Source organism: Lates calcarifer, linkage group LG11, assembly GCF_001640805.2.
Source record: "Lates calcarifer isolate ASB-BC8 linkage group LG11, TLL_Latcal_v3, whole genome shotgun sequence".
In the NCBI taxonomy this organism is placed as follows: domain Eukaryota; kingdom Metazoa; phylum Chordata; class Actinopteri; family Centropomidae; genus Lates; species Lates calcarifer.
In genome coordinates this window covers 15,748,339-15,771,164 of record NC_066843.1, presented here as the reverse complement: position 1 = coordinate 15,771,164, position 22,826 = coordinate 15,748,339, and the positions used below count along the sequence as shown (strand labels likewise).

The 22,826-nt window shown below is 39.7% G+C and overlaps 1 protein-coding gene across 2 annotated transcripts in view; it reads left to right on the top strand.

Moving 5' to 3' along the window:
• The window catches only part of LOC108881106 (protein shisa-8), a 75,213-nt gene that overhangs the window by 3,265 nt on the left and 49,122 nt on the right, over positions 1-22,826 (top strand). The window contains exons 1-2 of one of the 2 annotated variants that reach the window (XM_051074030.1): positions 12,907-13,084; positions 15,772-15,887. In XM_051074030.1, the coding sequence (XP_050929987.1) occupies positions 13,014-13,084; positions 15,772-15,887 (187 nt within the window). In that variant the 5' untranslated portion in view covers positions 12,907-13,013. Of the gene's footprint in view, positions 1-12,906; positions 13,085-15,771; positions 15,888-22,826 lie in introns of those variants that run through there. The other variant, XM_051074031.1, reaches the window with a different exon arrangement.

Sequence of the window (22,826 nt, the reverse complement as noted above, 5' to 3'; positions counted from 1 at the left end):
AGCCAGTGAGGATGGGGTGGGGTGGAGGGTTCTGAGGAGATGCTACAAGTGTGTGTGTGTGTGTGTGTGTAAGTGAATCAGAGGGCAGTTTGTCATGTTGCTGCTCCATAGCCCTGATCCAAGCTGACAGGTGAAGCTAAGCGCAGCTAAACAGCACACGTAACAGAGAGGACGAGTGAGAGAGGGAGAGGAGAGAGAGAGGGAGGGCGGGAGAGGCAGACAGGAGGCAGCAGAGATAAGGGGAGACCAGTAGACAAAAAAATAGAGAGTGGGAGATGAGGAAAGAGGGATGAACATGAAGTAAGTGTGAGAAATAGAGGGATGGGGAGATAGTCGTCAGAGCTGGAGCCATTAAAAACAGAAACAGGCAGAGAGGAAAACAAGCAGGAGGCACGATGGAATGAAAGAGAGAGAGTGTGAATTTGAGCAAAATGGAAAGCTTGTGAAAGGCAGGAATTTAGATTAACTGGTGAAAGAGATTGATTAATTGGCATTTTATCAAAAGACAGAGAACAGAGCAAGTTAATTTTTCTCACAATCACTTCATTATGTCATCCTTCCCTCCATCCCCACTCTTTTTATGTCTCTTGTTTTTCCTCTCCACTTCCCATGGATTGGTTGTATGCGCTGTTGTGGACTTGTGTGTAGGAATTGATTGAATGTTTAAGTGTGGATTTTTTATGAGAAACATCCAATTTGAGAACATCAAAATCAAAATGAATCATGGCTGTTGTCTGCTGAAGGCATAAATTAAGTGATTTTTTTAGGTGGGGGGGTGGACAGAAAAAGGCTGAAAAAGCAGAAAGTGGAAAAGATAGAGAAGGAAAAATGTGTATCGCAAATAGACAAGGAAGAAAAGTGTTGAATAGTCCAAAGAAGTACAGGGTACCCTGTTTGAATCACGCTCAGCAAGCACCTATTTAAATTACATTTTATGTTTTCTTTGTGCTCTATATAATAAGATTTTTAAAACCAGGAAGTGATCATATAGAAGAAAGGCAGGAGCAAAGAAAACTCTCTCCTAGATAAGAGAAAGTTTGGTAAATTGTGTGAAAGTAAAAGACAAAGGACACCTGCCAAGTATAAAGAGAGAGAGAATAGTTTGGAGAATGAATAGAGACAGAGATCAAAAGTGAAATGGCTCTAGTGAAATAAACTACCTCAACACTTCTGAGGAAAAAAGGATATATAAAAGATGATGTGGAAGAAGACGGAGATTGAGAGAATGAATAGATAGGAGGTACAGAGACAGAGGGAAGGAGGAAGAAAGAGAGAGACAGATGTGTGTGTGTGGATGGAATTAGAAGTAGTCAAGCTGGACAGGTTGATAGATTAGAGTCATTGATGTGACCCACCCTGTAGGTATGCACTCACTCATGTGAAGGGAAAAGCCAAGCTCAGGCCTATTGTACACGTGTGTGTGAGGGAATGCATGTGTGTTTGATTTCATGACAAATGAGGAGCAAGAATTGGCCGTGAGAGTTGCTTATCCATTAGTATATTATACCGCATTGTCAGAGTGTCCTTGCACCCTCTTTAGGTGTGTGTGGTTGTATACAAACTTTGAGACACACTCCATATTGCACACAGCTTTGATGTGTGTGTGTACAAGGCTGAACGTTGAGCTGAATGCATTGTGAAGGGAATATCTGAGCATGTGTGAATATGTGTTATGAGCTAAACACAGGTTGACTCTTGGCTCCCACTTGTGTTGCATTGCATTGCAAAGCTTTTTACTGAGTTGTTTTCTGTTGCATTACATTGTGTTGCATCAAATTTACTGTACTGTGTCCAATAGAGTGGTGCTGAGTTGTTTTACTTCGTATGAACAATAAAAGCGTTGTGAAAAGACTGTTCATTTTGTCTGTGGAGATTAAATACAACAAGAGAAAAAAAAGAAATACAGGTGAAATACTTTATATCTGCAGGGAATTGGCATCAGAAACAAAACACTATAAAACTGTTGTAAGACTGGTATTAAGCAATTGTTTTCTGATTGTGATGAAATGATCGTATTCAATTTAACAAGTACCTTGAACCCATTATCAGAGAATTGTCACTGTGCAATTCCTCTCAACTGAGTGTTTTAGCTTTTTTAGCTTATTGTCTCCAGCCTACAACATTTTTCTATTTTAGTTCATTTTTGGTTCTAATAGTGTCACCGTAGGCCATAACAACAAACAGCTGTTTTTAGCAAATAAAAACAACAGTATCCTACCCATCCAGCACTAAACAGCAGATAGGCAAAATTAGCAATTAGCTGGTGAACGTAGTGGATCATTAGCATCTGAAAGAGCCAGATATTTCCCCCAGGAGTTGGTGGAGACCAAACACAGAGCTAAATGACCATTAGACTTACATGTACGGGACCTCCTGGTTTGTTGGATGTGTACATTGGCAACTGTTTGCTAGCAAGTTTTCCATATATCCATATATCATCTAAAAGATATAATATACAGTAGACTTCAACAGAAGATCGGTGGAAAATTGAGAGTTGTGGGACATATTATAACCTAGTTTGAGAAAAATGTTTGGAACCCCAACATACACCTGTGTAATTACACTGATTGGACTGAAAATGTCTGCAACATCCTCTTTTGTCAGACTGTTAAACATCAGGTGAAATTAAGACTTAATATTTTAGCCTATTTTTCTGTTGTAGTACTGTGCAGCTTTGGTGGATGTACTTTCTTTGGTGGACGTGCTTTGACTTAAGACTGTCAAACATCCTTTTTAAGCACATATCCTCATTGAAAAATTTAACTGCTCCAGATCTATGAGAACTGAATACAAAATGTGAATCACTGGAAGACATTTTTTTCCTTCAAGACTCAGAGTCACCTCTTGTTAGGTCAGGGTCAGTATGAAGGGTTGTAAGATTAAACTTAATTTTGCGATCTGTTCACTTGAACGTCTTTAGAGTGTGGGAGGAAAACCCACGTAGGGATGAACAGGTGAACAAGCTTCTTGTTTCTGTGAGGCTGCAGTCCTGATCACTGACCCACTGTGTACCCTGGAAGAGGGAGGGGGGAAGGGACTGAGAGGAAGAGTGGATGGATGGCAAGGGTAGAAAATGGGAGTTACTTCTTCCTCTCTCCTCTCTTTTCTCTTTTTTCTATCAAAAGTAAAATCTGAACCTGAAACAAGCTGTTAAAATCCAACAAGTCATCAGTCAAAATAAAAGTGATATAGCTGAAGCTCCATGTTGTTCTCTGTCAGGAGCTTGATCTTCTCCTTCATATTTGCCTCACTTTGTTGAGCTGCTCCTCCTCCATTTTTCTTCCCTGTCTCTCCAGCTCCTGCGCTCTCTGGAAGCTTGCCTCTTTTGAGGCCAGCTTACATTTCAGCCAATCTTCCAGAGCTTTGAGTTTTTCTGGCCACTCAGCCTCGCTCTGGATAATCTCTGCCGCCTTTTGTTTCAGCGAGGCCAAGCTCTCTTTCCAGAGCTGCCTTCTCATTCATCATTTTGATGATCAGATCATCCTTTTCCAGGACGACCTGGTTCACCTTCCTTTTGAAGTCCTGCAGAATTTTGAGTTTTGTGCCCCACTCCCTCTCGTCCTAGATGAACTCCCTCTCTTTTTTTTTTATTCTGAGCCTGGCTGAGCTCCGTGTGTTCCTTGCTTCAAGAGCCTTCTTTTGTTTGATCAGATCTTCCTTTTCCAGGATAATTGACTCACCCCCCTATCGAGCTCCTCCTGCAGAGTTCTGAGCTCAATGGCGACCTTCTCCTGTCCCAGGAACCTCTGGCTTTCCTACTCTGCATTCAAGACTGAGACAAACTTTGATGGCCTTTGTCTCCCTCCCAGGACTCTGTGATCCCATCATCCTTCATACTCACGCTTCTGTAGTTTTTGACCGTACTGGTCTCCACCTGCTGGACAATGACAGTCTCTTGAAGGGAGTAGAGCACTTCCTCTTTCTCCTTGATTTTTCTCTCCATGTCTGTTTGTTTCTGACTGGCTCTTGCTGACTCTGGAGCCTCCATCAGTCTTTTCTTGTCCTGGTCCCAGCTCAGCTCCTTGATGGCCATCTGCTCCTTCAGAGCAGTGTTTTCTGAGGCCAATTCCTTGTTCTGTGTTTATAGCTTCCAGAAGAGTTTTTCTGGGAGTCTGCTGGGAGTACACTCACTGTACTGGTTTGGACCATGTTGGGCAGCATTTTCAACCAGCTCTTGTCCAAGTGACTGAAAGACACCAATGTGTGAAGGATAATGTATATCCTTATCTTTGACCCCAAGCCTCCATATCTTCAGTGTCCATTGAAATTAAATGGGAAATGATCAGAGTGTGTTTAATGTTTCATTGCAGATGTAATCATTATCTGATTATCTGGACTATGAAAGGGTAAAATAAACTCCTGAAACAAATCCCAAGTCCAACGAAGTGCAGCTGTGCAGTTAACAGTATGGCATTTCATAGCATGTCCATTGATAGTTCACATTGCTAGCTGACCAGCTGCATCCCCTTAGCCACAAATAGCACCCATCTGGGAGACGCAGAGCTGCCACATCTCGGTGCTCACACAAACTGCATCCAGAATGTGCACAATTAAAATTTGCCATTCATCCTGTTGTGATCTTTGAACTGTGTGTGTGTGTGTATGTGTGTGTGTGTCACACCTTCCTGAACAGAGCAAACAGTGCCCTGGGGTGAATGACCATCATACTGGCCACTACTATGTGTCGGTGCCTGTGGTTGTAATCCAAGGTCACTTAATTCTGCAGTTCACACACTGCTGCCAACATTTACTAGAGCACATCACAGTGCACAGATGATAGAGTGCTTTGGTGTTCTTAATTCATCAACGTTGGCCTGACCATGACACATTTACAGTACATGACATGTGCAGCATGAAGGGTGAATTGATATTTCATGGTCCATGTTGAAAGATAAATGGTTGAGATGTTGACCCATGTAGATCAAGTCAAATAGCTATTCTGAACTATTTTAAGGTACATATACTCTTATATTTATCTCTACAGTAAAGTGTATTCAAGTACAAGGTGTAGTCTCAACATGAAAAACTCAACAACAAAGTAAAAGAAGCTTTCCCACATAAATGCAGGACTTAGTATTAATTATGGAAGAGATGTAAAGAAAAGTTAAAACAGTCATTATTCAGCAGGGTTGAATAATGGCAGACTACGTCACATTGCATAAAATCTGCTGTATTCTGTTCTGTTTAATTCTGTTAATGAGTGGTTCAAGCTGTTTTCACAGTAATAGATATCTGATAAAATGGATCAATACATTTCTGTCTATCTCAGTCTAAAGATGGATGGATGGTGAGATCATAGCATACTGAGTACCTCTATGTCATCAATAATGTCAAAGGCTTCACAGGGATGATGGATATTCTGCTGACAAACGTGTGTGCATGTGCGTCTGTGTGTAGGTGTATTCATGCATGGGTTATGTGTGCGTCACACTGATGAATGTTTGAGAACAAATCCCTTGAGGAGAATGAATCTTTGTGTGTGTGTGTGTGTATGTGTTGTTTCTAAAATAAAGACTGCCCAAAATAATGAGTGCAGGCAGTGACTCAGAGCTTGACATATGGTATTTTTCTGTGACATCATCTTTAGCAGCAACACAGCCTCAGCACTGAGATCCTGCCAGCAACTGGTTCATGTTTCTTCCAGCATGCTAGCTTTGGATTTTTTTTCAGTTCAGTTGCCTTTTTAGTGCTTTATCCATTTGCAATGTGTTGATACATTAAATTGGAACTGAAATGATTAGTCAATCAACAGAAAAATAATCAGAAAAAGAAAATAATCAGTAACTATTTTGATAATTGATTAATCATTTAAAAACTGGTGAAAAATACATATTTACAGATCACTGCCTCTCAAACAACAAATAATCATCAGATTAATAGGTAATGAAGAAATAATTAGTTGCAGCCTACATTAAATTAATGTATCAGAAACCTGTCAATTTGTAATTCTAACATTTTCAAAGATATTCAAATTGAGCATCAATAATTGATGACCACCTTTCAACTTTTAAGAGTTTACAAAAGCAGGATTACAAAGTGCTTCAGAGTGCTTCACACACAAAAAAAGATAAAAAAGTCTTTGAATAAATATAAATACCTTCAAAGGCAAGCATAATAGTCAAATAGTAAGAACAAATTGGGGCTGGGGCTGTTCTGTAACCATGGAACCAGGACAAACAAGGCTTGGTCACCAAGCATCTTGAACTTTGAATGGGGCACAGCCAGAAGGCCATGCTCTGATGACCTGTTCTGAGCAGTCTAGTGGTCCTGTGTGGGGGCAGCAACTCTGGGCTAAATCGTAGAGCCAATCTGTAGGAACCGTAGAGTAATTGGAGGGATTTTGAATTCAGTCCTAAATTTGACAGAAAGGCAGTGAAGTGAATCTAGCTCTGGGGTAATATGGAAATGCTGTTGCATCTTAGTTGCAGCAAAAGACTGAGCTGATTTCTAATCATGTGGCATCTTCTTAGATAATGCACAACAATAGTCAAGACGTGAGGAGACAAAACAGTGGCAATTTGCCATTGGTAGTGTTGCTTAATTGAAAATAATAGCACTGAATAACTTTTAAGTATCTCTCAAAGTGTAGGGGTGATCTGAAATGACCTTCAGATTTTTGGAAACAAATTTTGACCTAAGCTGTCCGTGTGGTCCATCAGAAGAACCATGTTCCACACTGTAGAGTATAAAACAGTGTGTCATCAGCATAGAAATGATAAGAGACACTGCAAACTAATGGATAATGTGCCCAAAAGGGAACATGTAAAGAGTATCCCAGAATAGATTCTTGAGGAACTCCACAGGTCAGAGGGGCACAATCAGACACTTTGTCAGCCATGACTAACTTGCAAATAGAAAAATAAGAACTAAACCATTCAAATGCTGTAGCAGATTATCAAGCTTCCTCTTAAAAGAAAAAAGTGGGTCACGTTACTTTTCTTGATCATATATTGTGAACATTATGGTGAAAACAGCTTTTGTATAAAAAAATAGAGAGTCCTTGTGTCTTTGAATATTTCTAGATTGGTCATCCTGCTGGTGAAATGTGCATAGATGGGTATTAGCATACAGTATTGAAGGAATTCACTTGGTTAACTACAGCTTTTAGTCGACATAGAGGATGTAAGAGAAAACATTTGACCCATCTTGTTGTGAAGTTTAAGTGTCCAAGGCTTTTTTAGGATGTCCTAGTATTTTATGTGCCATGCTGCCAAAGTGGAATTGACCTACACAAATATGTGACCCCTTCTGCAATTACAACTGACTTTTACTGCCTCAGTAAAACTTTTACTGAACCATTGATATTTGAATAATTTGACCATTGATAGTAATATTTTCAGTAATGTTGTCTTAACACATGTCTGTAAATATTAAGACGCCATTTTGTTCCAAATGAGATACAGTGTTTTGGAATGAAAGTCCTCCAGTGTGAGGTTATACACATGCAGACACACACGATGAGAGACTATGCATGAACACAAACAGGCCCTGGCATGGAAGGCACTCAGCCATGCCAAGGGACATTATTTGGCAGCTGTCAGCTCTAATAGGAGTATGGCAGGGTGGGAGACAGATCCAGGCTCTGTACCAAGCCTACAAGGGGGCACTATCTGGCAGCTACAACATATCTGCATGTCTGCTGTGTGTGTCTGTGCACGGGTGTATGAGTGCACGGATGTTTATGTGTCAGAGAGACTGGTGTATCAGACCCCCTCTGAGATAATGCATGCTACCACTTGTGCCATTTAACCCACTATCTATGTGTGGGGATCTGGCCTTGTGTGTGTGTGTGTGTGTGTGTGTGTGTGTGTATCTATCTATCTATATGTGTGTGTTGCCTCCCTCTGACAGCAGTGGTGGAATAGGACTTTGCGTGTTGGCTCTGTCATTTCACAACACAACAAGACAAAGAGAAGGAGGGAGAGATGAGGAGACAGATAAACACATCTCTCTCTCTCACACACACATACACACACACAGATACAGATACAGACACATACATCATACCACATCTGAATATCTCTTTCTGCCTCCTCTTTCTTACAAAGGCTTTATTTTATATTCTGGTTCAAACAGCCTGTTCAGAGGCAACAGTTTTGGAACAATAACCATGAACTTCAGCTTCATTTACATAACAATCACACACTTCAAAAAAGCTGCTCATTGCAACTGACATGGAGGAGTTTGTAAATCCTACTTAATCATTATATTAGTGAAGTATTCCCCGAAATATAAAAACAAAACACTCAACCACAGTGTAATATTCAATAAGTAGGTGGAAAATCAGATAATTTGGTCACAAGGCCATACAGTTTTTTTGTTTGTTTATTTTTTGTTTTGGAGTCTCATATTTATAATTAATAGTGAATTATGTGAAAGAGGGACTGAGAGACAACAGCCCCCGCATGGTCATTAACTCTCATAACATCCTCTTGCATCGCTCATTTGCTCATTTTGAAATTCACTTTACCTGCCCCAGAGGAATTTTTGCAAAATCACAAAGTAACCACACATGACACACAGACACATATCCATGCAACTCCCACCCACTGTAACCTCTCTAAATTATCACCCATGAGAATTAAAGGGTGAGTCACTCCTGTGTGGCATCAATTAACTCCCTCTAGGCACAACTGTAGGTAGGAGACCGGCAGCTGTGTTTGTCTGTCTAAGCAAGCAGTGCTTCTGTTTGGCATGCGTGTGCAAGTGTGTGTGTGTATGTATGTGTGAGCAGGATCTGTATTTTTGTCTGTGTAGGTTGGTCGGGTGGTCCAACAGTAGGTGGCAAACAGCATCACATGCAATTATACACCATCACTGTTTGAAAACAGCGAGGTTGTATGTCTATATTCCATGCTAGGTTACAGGCCCCTAGAATCATCTGTGGGGGGGCTTGTAATATAAACTAACCTGCTGTGACAGTGAAGAGTGATTCAGCCACAAAATACTGTGTTATAGACCCAGGGGAGTAAATGTGTTTGTGTGTATTTGTTTGTGCGTGTGTGAAGTACAATACTGAATGTCTTATTACATGACCGTGGGGTGTTTTTCTCGCTTTTATTTTTAGCTCAAAATGCTCTTTGACAATTGAAAACAAAAGTGCACATTTAGTTATACAACCACGACCCGGCTACTGCAAGGTTTTGGCACACTAACAGACACTAACTGTGGATGCAGTAATGTGGTTTTCATGCATTAATATAAAATCTGACCATGAAAGAATCTGAAGAATGAAAGATTTGCCCTCTTATTAGGAAATGTGTCGGCATGGCAAAATGTGTTTGGATCAAACAGCTCAAAGTGTGTTTAATACTTGGAGATTAACTTCAATCTCAAGCCACTTGTTCAATTGCTGCATGAGAGTCTACAAATGCAGACTTTCATGCAGCAGAGCAGGCAAGCAAACAAGTGACTGACTTAATCATTCAGAACTCTTAATAACCCTTTTGATTTAATGAATTGCTGACAGACAGTGTAATATAATTGTGTCAGATGTATTATTTCAGGAAAATGTCAGTTGCTAATAAACACCAGGTGGAAAAAACACATAGGGAGGTACAATTACCTGTAGCCTACTATAACAATTCACATCTCATCAAACTCTGTATAATGTACATTTCCACAGCACTAATTCCATCAGTACAACTACAGTTATATGCACCACTCTCCTGTCCTGAGTCTCTTTTTTTGACAAATGTTTTAATTTAATTAATTCTTTCCTGTACTCCTGATCGATGTTCAACTACCAAAGCTAACTACTAACTAACTACTAAGGCCTAAAGAAGGCTGGAAGACTTTTAATGTAAAAACTTTTGAAAAATTTTGAATTTCATTCATGGTATATCAACATCTTTCAAGGACAGAGACAAAGTGGGACACCTGACATGGCTCTTGCTGTACTGATTAGTGTTGTGGAAATTAACATTATATGTGAGCAATTTCCTCTATCAATAATCCACTATGTTAACAATCAAAAGTCAGTTAAACATTAACAGTTTATGAAGTACTGTGGTTTTTTTTCCATAATAAAACTGCTGAGTGAGTAAACAGGAAGTTACTTGTTGCGGCAGTTCCACTCTCACCTGTCATTATTCATTGATTGGCCATTGAAAATCCAAAATAATAAAAGAGCTAACTGTAAGTTTTGCTATTGCTACTTAGCCAACGTTAACATCAACAGCTGTTTACTTACCATTCTAGAAGAAATGTTGTGTCAACATTAAACTTTATATTCCTTTACACACCGAGAGCTGTCTCAAGCAGCGGAAAGAAACACCAGTGTTCACTCCTATCACTTCTTCTCCTCTAGTGAAGGTAGCATGCTAACCAGCCAGCCCTGGACTGGCTGACCTGTCTTGTCACTTTATGATAGCGACACATTCACAGGAATGAACTGAATGAGGTGAACTTCCACCTGATATTCCCTGATACTTTTGATAGCCTAGAACAACATGGCTTATCATAAATACTCAGTGGAGCCATTCACCTCTCTTCATAGAAAATTTCAATTTCTCCAATCAAATACAGTGAAGTTAAAGAAATCCATTTAAAAGGCCATTTTAGCAGCTTTATCTTTTTCTTCTGCTTTAGTCTGTTTTAAATTAGAGGGTAAAACTTAATAAAGACATTGTTGAATTGTTACAGTCTAATCAAGCGCCACATGTTGAGAAGGTTCATGCTGTGTGAATATCAGCGCAGTTTTCAGAGGCTAATCGTTTTTCCTATAAACATCTGAATGATCACTAATTGCGCCCGACTGAAAAGATTCCGCAGCGGTAGACGGCTGACTCCATTTGAAGCAATTACCACACATATTAAACTGCTTCACTGGAAGATGCACTTATGCTCAGTCAGTTGGCTCATGAGGACTTTTAATTTGTCACTGTTATCAGTTTGAACAGCAACATGGCTGCTGGCTTTTTGAAGTTTATAAGTTTTATCAAATCAAATTTTGTGGGATACCAAGAGTAGCTTTTAGTGTTTTGTGTTTTCTTTCTCTGCAATGTTTAAAGAGTCTCAAACGGGCAGCATGTGCTGCTTTAAGCCTGTCAAATCGCCTGGAGATGTTTCTTTGGAGTTTTCCAGAAGTTCCACCAATCCTCACGGGAATAAAACCCTCTGTGGTGGATATTCACTGCCGTCTGCTGAGTAATTTTTGTTTGAAAGTTTGGAAAAGTACAGTCTCTGAACATCCGCATTTATTCATTATTAAATCCATCCTGCTTTGCAATACAGGGGAAATTATTTTTTGTAATTTCACCGGAAATGAGACTTTTCTATGGCCCTGTGTGAATGCAAACCTCATGAAATTCATTAACAATATACAGTCTACAAAACAACGCTGCTTCAGATTTAACAATTGGGTGTTTCCATATGAACAAAAACTTATATAAATTGTAATGTGGACAGAAAGAGAGGGCAGTGGACATTACTATAAAAGTCATAGTAAAGTGAAAGAAAGATCGCAGTAGTTTTTACTTCCTGGGAAAAAAAGGCTTAATTTTAGTGTTTGAACTACCAGTAGTCATGTACATTAAATGCACACACATCCATCCACCAGTATTCATTCATTCCAACATCCACTGTCCAAGCTCAAGCCTCAACACTGCTAACAACGGGGGAAAAAAAAGAAAACTCTTATGATATCATCAGTTATTTTCTCCGGCTTGACAAAGTTCGTTCATAACCACAACCCGTGTGAAAAGAGCACATGTGACTTGTCACATATGAAACATGGTTTCACACATCATAAAGTCTCATGAAATAAGAACATGCAATAACCCTTTAGTGTAACAAGGTGCCACTTTTCTCACTATTTGTCTGTTGGTTTAAGATGTCTCAAAAATAATTCAGTTATAATTTACTGGTCGATTGTGTTATCTGTCACATTAGGGTTCTCTGACAGTATTTTGTGAAATATTGATAAAGCTCCAAATCCAGTGGTTTTGCAGCTTTAAAAGACGTAAGACACTTCAATTTGTTCCACGTCCAGATTTTGGAAAAATGCCATCAAGTGATCTTAATCACCTATTGTCAGTTGCGTGACTCTGCAATATACTTCGTATTATATATTATATTATATTTTCTTCAGTATAGTATAGTACAGACTGGGTGGATGCTGTTCTGATCTGGGGTTTACACAGTATTTGAAGTATTGCAGAATTGCATTTTTTTCCCAAACTTTTGAGTGTTTAGCTTTGCTAACGAATCATTAACAGTATTTTGTTACAATTGCATACAGCAACAGACAGCAAAGAAAAAAATCACATGAACCTAGCATCAGCCAAACTGTGAGTTAAGTTTTTGTATGTTCATTACTTCAATATTTTTTGAATCATTTTTATCTTTTGTTGTTGTTGTTGTGTGTGCTGCATTGATTCATCATATCATCTATATCATTTCAATAATGCTATATTGCAAGTTGAATAGTTTATGTGACAGAGAATGAGAATACTGAAGAAAAGAAAGAAGGAAGAAAGAAAGAGAAGAGAAAAAGAATTGGCAAAGTGAGAGCTGAGAGACAAAACAGACACAAGGGTGAGGGAGTGCAAGACAGGCAGAATCACAGGGCCGAGAGGAGGAGAGAGGCAGAGACGGAGGGTTGAGGAAGCGATTCAGGGAGAGATAAAAAGGTTCGTAGCAAGGATGGGTGGGGGGGGGGGAATTGAGTCTGATGCGGAAAGTTGAGAAGATAAGACAGACGGATTAGAAGGGGAGAGAAAGAAAGAAAGAAAGAAAGAAGACTGTTTCCAGGGAGATAGAGGGTGTAGAGAACAACAAGTACTCAACAATAGAGCTCTTAAGCATTGTGGGGGGGACGGATGCAAGAGACACAGCGGGTGAGAGGGGGGAAGAGTGACGGAGATACAGCCTCGGCTCACTTTACTACCATTGAGAATTGGGGGGGGGGAGACAAATGAAGTGGTTGAATGGAACTGGACAGATATTAATGAGATGAGGGGGAGAAAATGGATTGGCTACCAACCAGAAAATGCAAAGGGCAATTGAGATGAATGTGTAGGTACAGTAGGTGTGTTCCTGTCGAGCACATACTGTCCATACTAACCAGCTCATGGAAACATTTGTGAGTATTTATTGTTTTTGCATGTCGTATTTTAACTGTCAATGATCTAATTTTCCTGTGGAAATCATTAAATCAGTCAACTCATGGTTTGAGAATAGATTTCATCACTGACCTTGCACATATTTACACTTGTCAATCTCAGCAGGACTCTAGTTTCAAATAAACTTTTTCCTGACATTAATTTATCCTAGAGAGGTTTTGCTGAGCTGAGAGTTTTTTTAGCAACACCCCCTACTTCATATTGACACCAGGGGAGCTGCCCAGTACTACCACAGATGAATGGCATGTCGCTGTGCAGCTCCACTGGAGCAGCTGAAGAATGGCACCTTCACAGTGAGAAGGGTGTCAAGGGAAAGGAGAGAAATACCAGTTTAATTTCACATTTTTCCTACCTGATTTTGTGCTATACTGTGGAGCCATTTAAAGTCCGCTCCCTGTCTGGTAAATTGTCACATCAGTTAAACTCCACACGTCCAGTTTGTCAGACTTAATAAAGCTCTACTACAGGTTTAGTTTAATGCCATATTGGATGATTTTGATGTTGGAGGGCCCCCTGAAGTGATTACATGTTAAACCATGATATACTGGCATTGCTAAGAAGGTGTCATAGGCATGAGGCTAAGTGACAAAAGTTATCATAGCAGTGTCAGTGTTGGACCAGTTTCCATTTAGTGCTCCCTTCATTTAGGAACAAATGACACAAACTCACAAAAAAAGAAAAATTACAACCTTTACAAGCGTATATAAAACTCAGTGCCTATTGCAAGTCTACTGTTTTGTGTTTGGGTTGCATTATTTTGTGCTGGTGCTCATGTTTTTATGCTTACTGCTCTCATGACCACAGGCAATCATTTAACAGCGGGCTAATAAAAAGACAATTGCTCCATTGCATTTTAGCAGCCTGCGCCAAGATTTCAACAGCGAAATTAACAGTGAGGAAATATTCATGGGTCTCTTGATAGCAGCTCTCAGGTCACAGCTGATTTGTTGACGATGTTGCTGTAATTTCCTTGTCAGTGGTGACATGTTGATGGCGAGCTCCTCACTTTTAGTCCTTGTGGAAAGTTTATAAAACCAATGAGGTACTTGGAGGTAAACAGTGGAAAGGAAATAAAACTTTTCATATGAGCAGACGTATGTACAGCTTGTGTTGTTATTTTGGGTTCTTTATTTTTTGTTTTTGGCCTAGCCTTAATAAAAAATCAAATAGAAGCAGGGGGATTGGTAGCAGACACTCTAAAAGGGCAAGTAATATCCTTTGGTTTCCATCAAGGATATTTTTTGTAGCAATTAAACTGCGATCACACATATGGCAGTTTTGTGTGAGACAAATCAGATTGCCATGGCTGGAAGTGCCAAGTTTATAAAAACTATCTTTGTCCTCTATCGTCCTGCACAGCTTATACAAGAGAACGGATCCACAAAAACATTTGATGGCATAGGAAGTACATTACAGTAACTTGAAAAAGAAGCCCCCAGGTGAAAGTGTCCCTGCTTTATTTTTAAGTTTCTTTACTTGTTATGCTGTCTGTTTATCTTGTGCAGTCTAACGTGCCTAAAGGTTTGAGTGTATAGCATTTTTATAGCCTTGTTAGAAGAACCCAGGAATCCCATCATCAACACTGCAATGTATTCCAACCAGTTCAGTGGTTCATTCACTAATTGTAACTATCTATTAACCATTTATGCATTACTTTTAAGCTATTTCACCGTTTATCCATTAACATTAGTTAACTATTCAAACTGTTTATTCATCACTTTAAGCTGTTTACCAAGTGCCTTTATCTATGATTTAACCATTAGCTTTAAGTATCAATGTTAACAATTTATGCATTACTTTCAGTTAACTGGTATTTTAGAGTTCTCTGCTTGCTTGCTAGTTTTCATGCACTCTGAACACATTGCTCAGGTGTTACAGCTGACGTTGAAGTCAGCTGTAGTTGGGCAACTCCACTGTCTTTCCATGTATCCCCTGTCAACTACACAGCTATAAGGGTTGGCAGTAACTGAGCTAAACGTTTTAAAACATTCAAGCAGAATGACATCAACCAACTACTTTCTATCTGATACAAAACACAGTCCAAGTCGTTGTTTACAGCTGCAGGTTCTGTTTGCTCCTAAAGAGTTAAGTCTACATGCTGGAAGGCTGTTTCCTGCCTGTGTTCCAGTTTTGAAGCGGCATCAGAACTTGTTCAAAGGCATCAAACAATAAAAGATGGCAAGAGGGGAAGTTGTTTTATTTTTTTATAAATGATTGACGCGCCCAGTTGGCAAACATCCAAAGACTCATCCTTTTCATCCTCGATTCCTCTGCCTTGAATATAATTCTGAGTGTTTTCTGTTTGGGTTTGTTTTTATACACATGAACAGTCTTGTTTCAAACTTGTCCTTATCTTCAGGGAGAGCTATTGGCTGATTGGATATTTTTATTAATAGTGTTTCATATTATATCCACATAAACATGTTCGTCTTTTATCATCTTTCTCATCACGTCTATCTAAAACTCTCCCTCCAGTCCACTTTGTTTCGGCAGTTACTTTCTCTCATTTGCTTGACACCCTACTGTATCTCTTTTTCCTATGTGGAGATTTGCATTAGTACACTTGTGAGAGCTCGCAAGGTTCTGTCTGCGTTTCAGTTCGTATGCAGTAAATGCTATAAATATGTGTTTTTCTTCCACCCTCCAGGACTTTGACAGAGCTTTTGAAGCAGCCAGGGGAAGCAGGAGCAGTGGACGGAACTGGGGTTCATCATCCTATAGGGACCAACGGCATCTCTGCCAGGGCGCTACGCTCCAACAACGGTCAGTCCTCAGTATGTGTGTCTGTGTGCCTGTACACACAAGTTTGCATGCGAGCAAACTGAACTGATGTAAGATGACAGAGATTCTGCAGTTGCATCACCAATCAGCTGATCAGCCACAGATTGAGCAATTATTGCGGTCCAATTGAAAAAAATGACATTTTCTATTCATATACCTTATATACTCTATAGTTTTATACTTGTGTAGTTCAGAGCCGGTAAATTAGCATGCGTGCTTTAGAGCAGTGGCATCCCAACCATTTTTTCAGACGACACCACCACTCAATTAAAAAACTGTTAATCTGTTACTTCTATCTTACTATTTCAACTGTTTACCCATTACTTTAAGATAACAATTTATCCATTAACTTTAGCTAACTATATTTCAAATGTTTATCCATTAATTATAGCCATACTTGCTAACTAGTTTTCACACACTCTCAATGTATGTTCTTCAGGTGTCAACTGAATCCACATATTTTTTAAAATTTTCATTGGAGTTTTGCACATTTTTCTCCACAACCTTTCCATAAAGTGCCTGCTACCTGCAGGAAAACTTTTTAAGTACAAGTACGCCCTAGTTAGGATTCACTGTCTTAGAGCGACCCTCCAAATCGAGAGCGATTCAAAAACAGGGAGGTGGTTAAATTGAGAGAAGTGGAACAAAGCCTTAATACCCACCGTGAGACACTTTCATCCCTCAAATAATCTCACAAACACATACACAACACAAATACTGAGCTCAAGGAAGAGTGAAGGCTTATATCTATCTAAGAACATTTGTCATTTGCACACACACAAACATCACAGACCCCAAAAATGCAAATAGACCTAAATTTTTTAAATTTCTCTTCCTCTCACACCCACTCTGTGTTGCTGTGTCTCTATCGCACACATGAACACACACGCTCACATGTGTCATCCATGGGCGAGGATACGCAGGGACAGACAGGTCATGTTTAATTAAGATGTAATTAGCCGCGGTCTAGCTCCAAAACCACAGAGGGAGCGCTGTGTGACCCATCTGTCTCCCTCTTTCTCTGGATGTTCTGACCACACACACAGGCAGTACACACATACACACACATATACATGCTCAATATAACCCTGTGCTTCTTCAGTGGATTGAGACTCAAATTAGTGGACATATCTCCGGAGGGCTTATTTGTGACAAGAGTGATGGCGTGCTTTAAAGGACAAAGGTCCCTGTTGCCTCATAGGTTCGTCCTCGTCATTAGGCACAGCAGAAAAAAATGTGAGCCGTCCTTTAGTCCAGTTGTGTCTATAACCAGGTAGACTTGTGATACTAATGTGGTAGATAAATGTCGTTATTGTATACCAGTTAAGATCAGTTTACTCACCAGAGGTATGAGGTATGTAAAGCCATGTGATATCAATTAACATGACTCAAAAGCACATGTACTGAAGAAACGTTCCATATGCTCTGGTTCATAAATAAATTATTCTAGTGTAGTGTAGTGAGTTTTTTCATTTCTCGACAAAAGGAAATTTCTGAGGCTTTTCCTTTTACTTTCATCTTCCAACCATTACAATAAACAAGTTTTTGGCCTCTTTTTCACCCCGCATTGCGCTTATTAGCACTCTGTCGTTCTCTGTCTTGCTTTCCCTTACTCTCTCGATTTCCTCCCCTGCTATTAAATCCCCCGTTTTACGTTCTCTGCTATCTCACATTGCTATTTTTTTGGAGTCTTCAACATCATTATCCACTCAGCCTTTCTGCTCCGTGCACATGCATTTCAGTGCATGCGGTAGATAATATGCTAGGTTTTTAATATTTATTACATGTAAGATAAGTACCCTTGGATAAATAAAATCAAGCTTGACCTTTAAGTCAGTGAGAAACAAGTACATAACCACAAAGGATAAGCCAGATAGGTAAAAAAATAAATAAATAAAACAGCCTAGGAAATAACAGGAAGAGTGGGAGAGGTGTTAAATAAGGGATAAACAAGGCGGACATATGGAGGAGAGAGTGACTGTGTGTGTGTGTTGGGGAACGAATGGGGGGCACAGGGTGATGACAGTTGGGGCGATGGGATGAAGCCATCCTGATCCTGCTGTGTCAGCCATCTACACATAATCACCTCTTAATTAAACACATTTAATCCTCCAGGCCACTTAGACTGAGACTGAGAGAGAGAGACAGTGAGAGAGGAGAAACAGAGATGAGGGGGAGTGAAAGAGACAGACAGAATGGAGACAGGATGGTAGACAGATGGATATAAATGTAGATGAAATGTTTATCACTTCACAGGTTAGAGTAGAAAACTTTTCAGAGATTGGTGGTTGCCAAAACTGTTCTCCCTCTGCATGATTTGAATTTTTGGGGCTCATCCAAAAGACTTCCAGGCAGTAGGAAAAATTATTTTTCAGCACTTTGTCCATTATTATCATGTCGAGATTCAAACTCACAGCCAAGACCAACAGTTAAATTGTACACTTGCAATGACAGTAATGACAATATTGTTGCCTTTTAATTGAAAAAGCATTTAAATTGAATGTCAGAAGTCAGTGTCTTTTTGGTTGGTGGGTCCATTGCTTTTGTCCAGAATAAAATAGGATCATATGTGAAATACAATTGTACAGATAATCATGTTTTGGATATTTTACTTTAGTGCAATTTTTTATATGAAATACCTTAAAACACTAATGTGATGGGATGGATGGCCACAAAATTTTATGATATTCATGGTACCCAGAAGGTGAATACTAATGACTTTGGTGATTCCCTAATCTTCCCTATACCTACTTCCTGTAAAATATCTTCATATCTATCATCTTCTTCATGGATTCATAAAAAATTTAGTGAAGATGTTTGTGGTTCCTAGAGAATGTATCCTACAGTAATGAAATATCTCAAAAAGTATTGGATCACCTTGAACGCTGAACGTCCCCTCAGGATGAACAGTAGTAACTTTGGTAATCATTGGGTCAACATTTCAGTTTATCCCTTGATTTATAACTATACTTTAGATTGATGACATTCCCATCACTCTCAGCTGTATTTTATATTAGTGCTAATTGGTAAATGTTAGCATGCTAACATGGTCAAATCAGATGATGATTGTGGTAAACATCATACCACCGAGGCTCAGTCATTCACATTTAAACGTCTTGAAAGCAGCCTGTGACCTTCACTGCATGTGTTGTGATTTTGAGACTGAAGGTAAATCTGTAGCACAGTATAAGATTAAAAAAATATATTCTGAAGTTGTAGATTTATATAACAGTGGTCCTCAACTTTTATTTGTTTGCACACATGCTGGACAAATAAACATGCTGACTTGCCGTAAGTGCAGACATAAATGCACAGAATGCAAAATTTTGACACCAAATTATGATTGCATTATTGCCTTTGAAAGCAATTTCTCCAAAGCAATTTCTAGAAGAGGTTTACAGGCTGAAAATATCCATTATTTGAAAAACAATGACATTTTCATTAAGATTTGAAAAGTGCCAATACATTTCCCATTCAGTGCCATGTGACAATGCAAAGCATAAGAGACAATTTGCTCTGTATGTGCTGTGTATCAAAACACTGACTTTCAATAGGCTGTAGCTGCACAAGTTAGAGAGCAGTGAGAGGCATGAGTGCAGCTGATTAGAATGAAAATACACTGAACAAGTTCTGAGCCCTTTCCCTAATGAAGACAGCAGCCAAATCCTCATGTTTCCTCTCTGAGAAAAGAATGATCAGCCTTCCTCTCCTCGCCTGCTCTCCTGCACTCATTTTCAAGGCAGATATATTTTTAATACCATGTAAGAGATGAACTAAGAGATAAAAGTGGCAAGATGTAAAGTCTAAGTCTGGCATATTTGACAGAAAGACAGGAAAGACAGAGAGAGGGAAGGAGAAAAACATGGGGAGGAAAAGTATTGAGGTCATGCGACGGTTACAATGACTGAGCCAGTGAAACAGGAAGACAAGAGTTTTTGTGTGGTTACAAAAGACAGCTGATATTGTGGTGAGAATGAAAAGGAAGAGAGGTGACATAGAGAAGTTACTGAACAAAGTCAAAGAACAAGGTGATGGGGAGTAGAGGGAAACAGGGGGGAGGAGATGATTATGAGATGAGGTTAAAAGAGACATACATTAACGGTGACATTACCGAGATGAGGAATGGGAGGGACAGCGAGTGATTGAGGGGTAGAGAAGGGGGGAGATGGTAAAGGTAGAGAAGAGACGAGAGATAAAAAGGAGGTGATGACGACGATGAGCGGTGGGTGTGTCCATGCCAAACGAAGCCTGAGAGAGGAGAGACTGAGGAGATTGAGGGAGACAAGGGAGGAGTCGGCTGAACAATGAGGGGGGAAAAAAGAGAGAGAACAATGTGTGAGAGAACTGGAGCGCAAGTGAGGGAACGAAAGAATAATAAAAGAGTGAGAGAAAGCTGGAGAAAAAAAAGACAGGAATAGAGAGAATAGATGGAAGAGACAACATGCTGCTAGCTGCGAGGGGGACAGCTGGTCAGATGCTGCTGTGCTCTGTTCTGGTGTGGAGAGCTGCCCTCGGGACAGTCACCCTGCTCTGCACGCACACACACACACACACGCGCTCATACATGTGTACACACACCTCCACACACACATGTACTGTATGCAGATGGTGTGTACCTAGAAATTGTCCTGTGTGACCTGAGTACAACACGGACTGCGATACACCGATAGAGAGATTGGGAGAGTTTCCTTAAGTGGTAAAGGAAGTGTAGAAGAAAGTGAAGAAATGATAGGTGAGATAAAAAGCAAAGATTCGAAAAAACAATGAAAGAAAACAGTAGAAGAAGAAAAAGGAATAAAGGAAAGGAGGGAGGGAAAGCTCCACAGATATGTAAATTAAAACATAAGGTGCATGTAAGTGAGACAATGAGCGATTATAAGTGAAAATGAGGAGATGGAGAGGGTATCAGGCGATGGGATGTAAATAAAATGTGGCAGGGGAGGAGGACTGAGAGAAGAACAGATGGTGGGGAAGAAGAGTGGGAAGGAAGATGGAGAGCTGGGAATGCGCTCCCAGATCACTTATCGCTGATGTCAGCCATGTGAACATTACGTCCTACTGTAGCACTGACTGCAGCACAGAAATTGTGCTTTCTTTGTTTTGTCAAATTATAGTCTGATGATTTCAATGCTACTGAAAACATCAGGAACTCTGCTGGAGAAGTTTTACCTCAACAGGCTTTGGAAGGATTTCCCTGTATTACAGTAGTCTGAAAAACCTCAAACCAAGTTAACTTCAAGATTCATAAATGTTTTGAGAAAACTTGAATTATCAAATGTGATCATTAAAATTGAAATCATGATGTTAAAGGAGCAGAAATGTCTTTTTTCATGCAACTGAGTCCCATTCAAAATGAAACAAAAACAGAATTTATATGGGGAAAAAATAGTATGATCAGTGTTAGTTTCATCAAAACTCTAAGTAAGAAATTTTATTTAAATAATAGCACCCCCTACATTACTGTTTTTTAAAGGGGGTGAATTTTTGGTGAGAGTGGGCATTAAAAATATAGCACAGTTTTTTTTTACTAGCACTTTAGTAGCGGCTTTGTACCATCTGTGACTGAAGCACTCCCATGGTAACTCAGACTCCATATATTATATGTCACATACAGAGTGCTGAGGTTACAATACTACTTCTAGCTGTGCATTTTGCAAGCCTGGTCATTTGCCACAATACCCCTTTTTCACAAGACATTTTTATGTATCACAGTAAGAAAACTCACTATTGCAAAGTGGTATTATGTGATGGGGACAGGTGAGCTGTTTAGCATGCTAACTGCAGTAGAAGTGATAGAAACAGAAGTAGAGAGTTAACATTATCATAGCTTTCCATCACTGGATACAGCTCTTGACGAGTAAATGAGTGAAGTTTGATGTTGAACTTGCAATGTTTCCTCTAGGCTAGTAAGCATTGAGTGTGTAGTGATAGTGACAACTCACATATAGAACCTTTTAATGTCTTAAACACTAACAGGACATAGTCAAGGCTTTGTGTGCTTGCTAAAAATGGGGGAAAAAAAACCCACCTTATATCATTTTTTTGAGGCTACCTGCTAAAAGTTTATATTTCCTTGCACTAAAAGTCAGGAGATTTCAAAGTTCAGTTTGACTTTAAGCCTGACCATGAAGAAAGTCAGTGAGCTGTTGTAATGTAACCATTGGCTGACTTATTTGATGGCTTCATATGTGTACACAAACAAACTCTACACTGGTAACAGTTATTGCTTTGATTGATTTAACTATGTATATTTAACAATGCAGGTAAAAACCAATGGAAGCCATGTCCTATTTATTATCACAACCTCCATTATCCACACATCAGATAATGATGCCTTGCACTGTCTCATTAAAGCATATGCACACATGTACTACTTTATTCAGCAGTTCTCACAGGTAACCTTCAAACAAGCGCTGCCCCTCAGTTATGGAAGAATGAGGATTGAGTATTTGAGCTGGGGAGACTCCACTGGAGGTCTCTTCTGGTATAGGAATGGATTTGCATTTGTGGGGCATAATTTGCATGTTGCTGGCCTGTGAGAGAAGGAAAAAGAGCCAGAGAGAAATAAAAACATGAGAGGGGTAGGAAGGGAAGCTGAGATGGAGGAAAATGGAAGAGGTAGAGCAAGAGGAAAAGGAGAGAGAGAGGAGGAATGTGTGTTTGATGCAAGATTGTGAGGAAGGGGGGCAGAGAGTGAGTGTGGAGGAGGGAGATAGGATCAGTGTGACATTGAAATCAAAACAAGGAAATGAGTATCATGGGAGCCTGCAGGACGGGTGTTAAGTGAAAAAGACGTTCTATAGGCAGGGGGTTGGGGTGTATGTGTGTGTGTGCAGGAGTGTGAGTGTGTTTGTTTACATCTGTGCGCCCTTGATTTCTGTGGATCGTCACTACAGTGCCACATGGGGCCAGTGCCAATTA